Source organism: Pyxicephalus adspersus, chromosome 4 (genome assembly GCF_032062135.1).
Source record: "Pyxicephalus adspersus chromosome 4, UCB_Pads_2.0, whole genome shotgun sequence".
In the NCBI taxonomy this organism is placed as follows: Eukaryota; Metazoa; Chordata; class Amphibia; order Anura; family Pyxicephalidae; genus Pyxicephalus; species Pyxicephalus adspersus.
Window position 1 is genome coordinate 143634434 of NC_092861.1, and position 11565 is coordinate 143645998.

Below are 11565 nucleotides of genomic sequence, written 5' to 3' on the forward strand. Positions count from 1 at the left end.
TGCAGATTTTGTTTCAAACCAATTAGTAGCAACAAAGCCAAACCTCGTCCTTGCTAAGCATTTGGCACCATTGTTTTTTTATTTTGTGTGGAAATCTTTTTAAGCACCTGCATTGTCCTAACTGATATTACCCCTGCACTGCCCTAGCTAAGATTTTTTCTGCTTTCTGAAAACCTTTATATGAGCAGTTAGTGCAATAGAAGTATATAGAGCCATACCAATCCCCCTGCCTTGCATACCTAAAAATGAAACCCCTCTTTTTATCTATTTAAGTATGTTGTTGTTGTCAGTTAACATAACCTTTGGATTTCCTTTATGTAATCCTGTCAATACAGTAACCTGTGTGTCTGTTATCAGTACTGACCTCAGGAAGGAGATACAATGGTCCTTTAACCTGACAGTTTTGATCTGATAGGCAGAGAATACAAGTAAATAATTACAAAACTATAACGTGATCTTTAGGCGGTAATTTGCACTATTATAACAATTCAGGCAGGGCATCAGATTAATAGAGGCCCATCGATGATGGGTTCTCTCTATATCATTGAGGTACCTTATCATTGCTTAAAAAATGCAAGTAAAAGCATCAAACGTGCTCATTTATTTTCTTTATTACCATGTGCCACTAAATAGTGTCAGCACAGCACAGCCACTTGAACATCATAGTCCTTTTCTCCCTTGGACTTGTCTAGTTATGTTTTGTGCTAATCCAGCCTTTCTAACCCTTTCCTCGTCTCGTGACTGCCAAGGAGGAATAAAGGGAAGATATAGAGGTAGCGAGTGCAATATCTTTGGCAAGTTATAGATTGTCTCTTGAGTGACAGCTCTAAATCTGGTGAGGCTGTTGACATCCCATCCAAGATGGTGGCGCCAATCATTCTCAGGGCTATTGGATGCCTACAAGGAAAGTTATTTTTTTCAGTAAACTAACATGTCTAACATATGTTAAACACACATGTAATCTTATAGGGAGATTTTAATTAAAATAGATGATATGGCAACAGGTTCTATTTAAGTGTTGGGGAGGTTGGTTTTGAGGTATCGGACCTATGTGTTTAGGAGGGAGATCAGTGTTGGAGAAGATGGCTAAAAACATAAGACATTGGGCCTGACTTATTATAGTTTTCCAATAACGGAGAAGATAGGCTATCATGGGGAAACATGGAGGTTCCAGAAAACTTGGAATGGATCTGGTCCAGATTAAACATTTTTGACAAATAATAGCAAATTAATTTTAAGAAATCAATTCCAGGTTTGTTGGTTAACCCATTTTCACCTATGATAGTCCAGTCTTGGAGAACTGTTTTCAACCAGCCTCACTGTGATATAATATGGAGCGGAAAAGAATGGGGTGAGTTAAAGATTGGGATGTTAAAAGAAGAAGCACTGGGTTTCCTCATTTGGTATTGTATATGGGTATTGGGTGTTGTATTGAGGGTTGAGAAGTTAAAAAAACAGTATTGGGGTTAGGTATTTATTGACTTAGGGAGACAGATGCTGTAGGGAAGAATTTAAAAATAAGGCGTTGAGGGTTGAATTTAAAGCGTTTGGGTGAAGCTTGTAATGGAAATGTTAAATTCTAAGGCATTGGGGTTATTTGTTCAGTATTGTTGGGTAATTAGATTTAAGGAAAGGATCAATAATTTGTGGACTGGGATACAGTGTTTAATGGTGGGGAAGATTAAAGTGGTGACAAACCCATCGAAACTAAATATTTTGTTGCACATGTCCAAATAATGTCAACAACGTGGATCCTTTTGTAATATTTGCTACAATTAAACACAACATACATTTATTTTTCTAATAGGACAATATTCAATCTAGCTGCTACACTTTGACCATTTTCTGGGTACTCCATAGTTGGACTATAAGTAGACATGCCAATGCATGGTGCTATGGCTTATTCTTGCATAGCCTGCAAACTGTACAAAAAGCCTTTGAAATTACAGGTATAGGCCCGATGGAAAACTTTTTTCATCCTCACCCTTATTCCACATGGAAGGCACAATGCCCAAAAATAACAGTGTTGGGCTGCCGGGGCAAATACCTACCTGTGTTATAGTCCTACATTATGTTGCCATTCTAAAACCAAAAATTCTCCTAACTTGGTTCTTCTTTCAACCAGATAAGATATTCCATTTTCAGACACGAAGGATCTCAACCTTTCTATATTATATTTGTAAACAAAAGAGTCATTCATAATTCATGGCCTAGTGCCACTGCAAATGGGGCTTGGGTAGCCCGAGGAACCGTTTGCAAAACTCTCTCTGGTGGCTTGGTGTCCTGTATCATTAATATCATGCCAGTGTGGGGTGCCATTGCACTTTCTGATATCCAGGCCAGGCCGTCATTGATGGCACAGGAGAAGTTAATGTCCTAAACATTTAAGCTTCTGAAACCATTACTTTTTAGTGGACCACGGGGAACATAAAATCAGCCTTGCATGATTAACACATGAGAGACACTTTGGTTAGATGATTGAACCAAGATCCATGAACTGCGATTGCTAACTGTGCATCTGTGACTAGGTTTCGGAAATGTAAAAACACGGCAATCCTCTAAGGAGGCCTTATTACTTATTACTCTAGGTGGCAGTTAGACAAACTGATTTTAGAAACTGATATGAATCTTTGGCATAATGGTCTATGCTGTGTAAGATGTCTGAAAAATAGATTTTTTTTGTTGGAATTTAAAGGACCGTTTAGTTAATGTGTTAAAAATGTTGCCCAGAATCCCCTGGGGGTGCTTAAGTCTGGGAACCCTGCTGTGCTGTCTACCTCACCTAAACCTATTTATTTTAAAACCAGAAGTGACATTTTCTATTCAGTAATATGTAGGCAGACCTCTCTATTGGTGGAGAAGTGGTCTTCTAGACAGCTTTGATGGGAAGCTACAATGTTTTTTCATATATATCTACTATATGTAATATGCAAAGTACCTTAGAAATGAACATTCCGTATTTACTACTTCTGTAGCCAGAGAATATTACGCTAAAGAATTTTTAGCTCGTAATGTTTCAACAAATATGGTGCAATAAAAACAAGGACACAACTTCCTTCCACTCAGTACACAAACAATATAAAGAAAGATTTGTCTGAATTATATGAACATTAGCTATGTTTTATCTTCTTAAATGCTCAGCAAATACCGTACAAACAAAACTAGTTATTGATCTGCATAAATGTACTCAGCTAATTTATGCTGTGGGCTAACAACATGCAGCATTTTTGTGTACCCTGTGGTGTCACTCCTGCTCAGTTGGCTATTGTAAATCCATCCTTACAAGCTTATCTAAATATAACAGGGACTCATTGTTCCAAAGTTTCAGTTTAGATATGGGGGGACAAATGTGATTTTTTGAAAGAACACAGGAAGTATGGACAGGTATGTTTTCAAAAGTCTTCTAATTTGCTGACCCTAACATACAACAGAAAGTAAGGAGAAGTTTTCATTTTTTTTAATAGTGATAGCTCCCCCTTTGCAGGGCTGTGCTAAAAGAAGCAGTGGAAGCTCCTATCACGTGCCCTGTGGTACTGGGGTGCAGGAATGGCTGCACTGAACTTTATCATCTTTGCCTTTGCCTGCCAATTGGATGATTTTCGTTCAACTCCCTTTCTGGGGACAATTATACAAATTATTTTAATATACAAATTATTTTTAATAATCTTTTTGTCCTATTAGCCAATGGTGGTGTTGCTGTTCAATTTTGGCCAACTACCCACTGCGTACACGCTCACACTGCCTCATGGCTGCCCATTGTAAATATTATTAGTGGTGAGCATTTTCATTAGTAGGTAGTCTGAGGAGGTTGTACCACACCTGGTGACCACTATCAAATGAAAATGGTTACCAATATTTAGCTGGGCAATGGACTTAATGCCTAATATTTACTTGATGTTTAATTAAGGGGCTCCAAGATAAAGTTACTTTGCCAACCAATAGGTTGACAAGGTTAATTATGGTTCAAATTGAAATATTACAAATCCCAATTTTGTTCTCCGAGTTTGATCGAACAAACCTAACCAAAAACCAAACTGACATAGTTACATTAGTCTATCAAGTTCAACCACTATTGAAATAAACATATCCCAGATTTAAAACCCTATGGACAAAATTGAACCAGTTCAAACTACTCACCAAGTTGATACACTTTAATAATATTCTGCCAAAAAGAATAAAAGTAATGCTGGGCTTTGCTATTAAATGTTTTTTCCTTGTATTCACTTACCAGGCTTACATCTGCTACATCTTCTGCCTTGAAAATCTGGCAAACAATGACATTGCCCATTAACTGGGTCACAGGTTGATCCCGACAAAGTTCCAATAGGGTCACAGTCACAATCTTGACAGCCCTGTAAATTCACAGCCGTTAGGTTGAAGGTATGGCTAACGCAGATATTGCATTGTGGCCCTGTTACAAAGTCCTTGCACAAACACTGTCCTGTCAACTTATCACAGACCTGTGAGCTGTTTATGGTGCCAGATCCATCACACTGGCAGGGCGGGCAAGACATGGAGCCATTTTGCATGAGTTTGTAGTAGCCATGCAGACATTCATTGCACTGCCTTCCACCAACATTAGGCTGACAGACACATTGGCCTGTCACAGCGTCACAAACTGTTCCAGGGATAATCCCTTCCGTGTGACACTCGCAGGGTTTACAACCGTCAGCAGACAACCCATAATAGTTGTCAATACAGGTGTCACAGCGAAGACCGCTGGCATTCTCTCTGCACTTACATTGTCCACTGGTGGGATTGCAGAATTGATTGATGGAGCCATAAGCGTTGCACATGCATGGAGTACAGCTCTCTTGACCTAATATGTCTTGTTTGTAGCCCAGTTTGCAGTGATCACACAAAGGACCTGCAAAGACAAATAGTTTCAATGTTATAATGTTCACTGAGAAATAATAGGCTTATGTAATGAAATGGGTGTTCTATGTCAGGACTAAAGGAAAATTTTAGTGAAAAATTTCATAACACATGCCATTTTGGGATTTATTGGTTTACAGGAATGCCATAGGTACAGTACATCATAGTGTTGTACTCATCCCTGTGCTTCAATTACAATAGGCCTAACCATCTTTACAGCCAAACACTGCAAACATTATGTTGAACAGAAGAGTCTTATTGACACACTCTAGACCAGTGTTTCTTGACCTTATTAACATGGGGGAACCCCTCATATGATTTCTATATCTACAGCTCACAGTACATTAGTGTGGTGGTCAGAGGGAAAAATGTCTCTTGCGTTGTCGGGCATTGGGAACGATGTCACCCTTAGAGATAGCCAAAAATATCATTGGTGTCGCTTAAACTGACCTGAGAGGCACAAATTGCCCACTGGAGGATTCCTGGTTGAGAAACTCTGCTTTAAACAAAAAGTGTATATTTTGCCCTCAAAGACTTTTTACTTGAATTCTATTAACTATCTATTCTTTGAAAGAAGCTAAAAGGTGGACAAGATTAAACTATCACATGTATTTGTTTTCTATAAGATCCTAATGTTCTTTCATGCTTAAGCCAGGAGACTCTTTTTTCCTCTTCTTTTTGTTGTAAAATATAGTTAGATCTTATGGTAGTATTCGTATGTTCATGACATAATATTCATGTCAAATTTATTATGAATTCTAGTAATAGTTTTAAAATTTGTTTTAAGATTTTGTGTTTATTTTGTTAAGATTTGTGTTTATTTTGTTACTTTTAAATTGAGGGGGTTGGTTTACTAATGTAGTAAAGACTGGCCACCTAGCAAACTGAATTATTCACTTATCTTAGTAAATGAGCTGAAGCTTCACTGACTTCAGTCATCTAATCATGCACAAGGGAAAGCCCTGTTTTTTTAAAAAAAATCTTTGCACATGATTATTTTTTGCAAACTAAATTTTAACTACATTTACTAAACTATATAAAAAAGATTTTTAGACAAGTTCGTCCACAAATGTCTTACACCCCAAATACCCAGTCATGTGACCCGAAGTGATGAAAGACTTGTCCACTGTTTGCTGACATCACCTGCATCACTGAACACTACCAAAGAAAAGAGCGCTTCGTTCAATGAAGGGGAAGGATGGCATGGCAATATTCCTCCACTATGTATTAAGTAGTAGCATCTAATCCAAGAAGATACAATATTCCATTTTATCAATTATTTGGATAGATTTGTTTGTCAAGTTACATGACATACAAAAAATTTACAATTACTGTATTCTACTATAAACTCTCTTGGTTTTGCTTTCTCTTGCATTGGCTAAACTTGATACATAACCATAAAAATCGATATAGAATTCACACGTCCCTTTTTTTGGTACCCTTAGGCCCTTTTTCTGCCTCTGGGGGAGGGGGGCTTTTTGCTAGACAAGGGGCTCCCACGTTGTTGGAAATAAGACTCTTAAGGTTTTAATTAACAAAAGAAATATAAGGGGGATAATAAACTATGAAGTTAGTCTGGTCACATAGCAAAATGAATAATCCTCTTTGCAAGAGATATTTCATTTAGCTAATAAATTAGATAAAACTCTGCTGATTTCGGTACAAAATAATTTGTTCCAAACACATGGTACAGACACCTTTCTGTGAGTTTTTCCAGCCCTTCTAAAATTTTGTCAGATGGACTAGTGGATTGATGGCCAAATCCACCCAATCACTTCCACAGCCCAAATTCTTGGCCCAACAGAGCAATCTTTTGATCATCCTCTTAAAGAGAGACTGACCAATCTTCTTCACCAGTCTTCCTTGAAACTCATAATTATCCCAATCATAGGTGATACAAAAAGTCCTTCCACCCCTTGCTAGATGTAGATCACACTCTACCACAAGAGCAGTACTTTAATAGGAGATTTTACTATTATACCAATAAAGGTTTTGCATGTCTTTCCTCCTGAAAAAACCCTTACCCCTGCTCTACCAGTAGTTTGTAAATCAGTGTTTATAAGTAGTGCAGCATATACCCTGCCTGATCCTGCTGGGAATGCATCTGGGTGCAAGATACAATGAAGTCCCTAAAACCATATCCAAGAGTTGGATTAAAAATGGCTACCCAGTGGGTAGGGCTGAGTACCATGGAAGCTAAAAGAGAAGATGGGGAAGATGGTGGCATTGGCTGACAGAATGATAGAGGGGTATCTATGACTTCTCATTGCTGGAGGAAGATAAGCATAGTTCTGGTATAGCAGACCAAAAATGGGTAAAAAGAGACAATTAACATGCAGATAAAGCTTTGCTAATGAAGGGGTATTTGTAAAGTCATTACAATAAAAACTTTAAATAAGTGTTGTTCCTTAGGAATCACATTTCAGAAGATCAGCAGCCTCCACATTACATTCTCCATTGAGGACCAGTAAACCATGATTGGACCCCTTGCACTTTTTGAAAACCATTACAGTCATATTCAAATAATAGCAGATCATTTATTTATGACTTAACATATTAATAGCAATCATAAAAACACAATTTTCAGTAAAAAGTCCCAAAATATTAAAGCTATATTTCATTTTGAAAAATGTAATATACTAGTATATGTTTTGAGCGATATAATATCCCATTCCTATGGGGTTAATTCTAAAGAGTTAACTGCTCCATGTTTGTCGTGTTCTATTTATTGTTCAATCATTTGCATATTCCATGACTAGGGGGTGGGGACTTCTCTCACTATCAATTTGTGAAAAATTAATGCTTTAATTCTGTATTTTCATGAGGAAGAAAAGAAAAAAAAAACATGGCTTCAGCGAGGCAGTGATTAATGACAACATTACTGGGCTTGGCCTGAAATTTATTCAGAATATATTACAATTATTTTTTATAACTATCTGCTAATTATCATTTCACACCCTTCTAGGGATGTGATCATTTAAAATTGTGATAAGCACAGCACTATTTTGAATTAGAAAAAGTAAAGAAAGAAAGAAAGAAGTTTTGACCTGGTGAAAAGGATATTGCAGAAGTTACAAACTGCACTATTAAGTTCATTTAATGGCTGAGTTTTATTTACTTATTTATTTATAATGCCGACATATTACACAGTGCTTTATAAAGTCCAAAGTCAAGTCACAGTCCATAATCATGTCCATAGTCCATTATCCATAGTCATCTGTCCCTAAAAGGGCTCACAATATAAAGTCCCTATCATAGTCTAAAGTTAGCTTTGAGGGGAAAGCTTATTAAACTAACTGCATGTTTTTCAGGTGGGAGAAGAAACCCACACAAACACAAGGAGAACAGACATATTCCTTGCAGATTGTGCCCTGGCTGAGATTTGAACCTTGGACCCAGTGCAGCAAGAGGCCAGAGTGCTAACCACTGAGTCAACCATGCTGCCCAGCCTGTGCTGAATATAATACATTTATTTTATTTTAAAAAATGTTTAAAAATAAATGCAGTAGAATGGGGATGATATTTTTAGAAACACAGCTAACAACCTGTCCCGTAGTCCTCTAGTACACCTTACCCACCCCAGCTGTCATCTAGGTAGCAAAATTTACCTAATATATCTAATAATTACAATATAAAATAAATAATACACTGGAAAGGGCAGATTCAGTCTCACCTTGGGATTTGGTGTGCTCCTATTTTCTGCTCAATTTAAAGGAGCACTCAAATCCCATCTTCTCAAACGTCTTCTATCTCTTAAAGCCTCTCTTCTCAGCCATCATTCTATATGCTCACTTCTTTTCTGTGACAATTCCCTCACCTCTTAGAATAAAACTTGCAGATGGAGAATTGTTGGAGGGGAGATGAGCATAGTGGACTTTAGCTCTACTTTTGAAACCATAGGTACCTACAAGTCTCAGTGCCAACACACATCTTGTAAAAGGGTTTGTATAGGGATGAGCAAGCAAGATTTTAAAAATTCTATCTCGCGGCAAAATATTATCTTACCGAACATGTAAGCTAGAACGGCCTGTGTAAATTCGTCCGTCAAGATCGAATTTTTGGGGACCTGCAAGAACAATCAGGGGAGCAGGGCTGACAGCTCCGCCTACTTGATTGCTCTTGCAACCCTATAGTATGTGTTCTTGGATAGAGATTTTCTATCCAAGAACACAGGAGTACTGCGGCTGTGCTCATCATGAATGAATGCAGCCGTGGGAATCATCCTGTGATGATTCCCACAGCTGCATTCAATAATGAGCACAGCGGCAGGACTCACATTGACAAAAGTAGTACTGTGGCTGCATTCAGGAATGCAGAGGTGGGAATCCTCCTGTGTATAATCCCCGGGCACTACAGGTTAAATGAGGGCTTGCGGTGAATGCCTTGGTGGCAATCATCCTGTTATGATTTCCTTAATCTTCGGATGGGTCTGCAAAATCAGTTCGCTGAAATTCTCGGACCCATCAGAAATTCGAGGAAATTTTCGTGGGTATGTCAGAGGCATTCTTGCTCATCCCTAGGTTTGTACTCTTCCAGGCAGGAAATTGGAGAAAGGCACGGAAAGCATCCATTGATATGACTGGAGCCTACTGTGCATCTGGAGCTGCTGAATGAAAGTACACATACCGTCTAAAAGTTTGAGAAGATGGGATGAGTGCTCCTTTAAATTGAGCAGAAAGTACATATACCGTCTAAAATTTTACAGCCATGATAAACATGCAGATTTTCTGTTTTAAGAAATACTTATTGTCTTATTTGTTGAAGGACTCTTAGGTTTCTGTTCACCTACCTAACCTAATAAAATATTTAATCCCAAACCAGCTTTTGATGTAACAATTACCTTCAACCCAGGGATTCTCCCCACATTTGGATAGTGAGTTCGATGAAGAATTTTTGTATTGTTCTGTTCACATTCTCCATTCTCTTTGTTAGTTTTAGACTAATCCAATCAAAATAAAGTATGCTAAAAAATTATGATCAGCCCTTCTTAGACACCAAAACTATATATATATATATATATATATATATATAACTAACTATAAATATATAGGAAGATTGCAAGCAATTACATACACACAGTTAAAAAATAACTTTATCCGTTGGTAATTCATTGAACCTATGAACGTTTTGACATACCTAGAATTCTCCTTTAAATGTCTGAACAGAGCACTTTCAGAAAGCTTGCTTTTTTATCCTCTTTCTTAAATTTTCTTTTGGTGTCGGCAAAATTTTAAGACCCCTTTGCAATTTTTTTTTATTAGGCCTTAACTTTAAGTGCTTAACATTATCAGATTGATTTTTGTAAAAACACACGCTGAAAAGCTTAACGAGGGACAATATAAATGACACTATTTTATTGTCAAGAAAGTGGCAAATATGCCGATGTAATCTGGTTCCAATCCACATTACACCAAAGAGATATTTTAGAGCTGAAATGTTGATCTTCGTAATCAATTTTATATAAGATTAACCAGTGACATCACAGAGCCGAGGCAGGCAGGAAATGTAAATCATCCTAAGTGCTGCAATTCAGAAAGAAATTCCCCTTTCGTTACTTACTAAGCAGAAAAAAAAAAGTTGTCAGTGCTACCAGGGGAACTTTAGGGCTTTGGGGTTGTGTGGATGGCATTAGGTTGACTTCAGTTTGAAATGCATCATTCAAAATGTATTGTTAGGCATATTTGATTTGACCTACATTTGACCTATTTGTGGCCTGAATTTGACCTGTTGCAGGGGAGTCAACAGGTTTTTGTTCACTTCAATAAAGTTTTGTATTCTCAAACTTATATGGTAATGCAAATCCTAAACAAAGCTAAACAAAAGTTGACAAAGACACCAAAGGATGCGACATGATAAATATTCTTTGCATTTCATGGAGCTGTAATCACATTTATACAGCTGAAAATATGTGAAGGGGGGTCAAAGAACAGATCAGCACGTCTTCTAACACCAGACTGAAATGGTAATGATAAATAGTAGCCATGTTTTCCAGCCATGATCACTTTTATAAGAGGCATTTAGCAGCCATAGACAGGTATGGTAGCTGCAATGGCTACTTATAAAAGGTGGTGATCATTACAAAAGTGGAATTTGGGTGTTTGAAAAGAACACCACTAACCTCTATTGTGGCCCATGGAATTCTTCACTTTCAAAAGGGCTAGAGCTTTCTCATGGTTTTATGGTAGGGGAAACAACAACCCTGAGCCCCCACCTTCTTCAGTGATACAAATTACAGAACACCATGTTTAAATTCTGAAAATGGCCAACCTGCTAAAAAAGTGGCAATGTTATTAGCTGACTGTTATTTTAATAAATGAAGCAAACAGAAAAGTGTTGTATACAAGAAACACCAATTTTCTGCCGATTAACCCTTCATATCGGCCCCAGTGCAGTCCATATGGACCAGTGCAGTCTATCTACTTTACATAAAAGCTCAGCACAAACAGCCCACCATCACTTGTAGCTATCAGTGAAAAATACCCCCTGACTCATAATAAAACATTACTGACCTAACATCTGTGAACACACAGCCCATGCGTTTAAGAATGCAAGCAGACCAAATGCATCTATTAAACCTGGATAGAAATACATTATGTATAGGGATAAAAATTCAGGAACCCCTCTACTAAAAGCAAGTTCCTTTAGCAATGATGAATGACTCACCTAAGGCATATCATTTAATTTCAATAA

The 11565-nt window shown here is 37.6% G+C and overlaps 1 protein-coding gene across 4 annotated transcripts in view; it reads right to left on the reverse strand.

Moving 5' to 3' along the window:
* USH2A (usherin) overlaps positions 1-11565 on the reverse strand; it is a 371236-nt gene that overhangs the window by 303382 nt on the left and 56289 nt on the right. For all 4 annotated transcript variants that reach the window (XM_072409865.1, XM_072409864.1, XM_072409867.1 and 1 more), the window contains one exon: positions 4229-4867. In XM_072409865.1, the coding sequence (XP_072265966.1) occupies positions 4229-4867 (639 nt within the window). The remainder of the gene's footprint in view (positions 1-4228; positions 4868-11565) is intronic.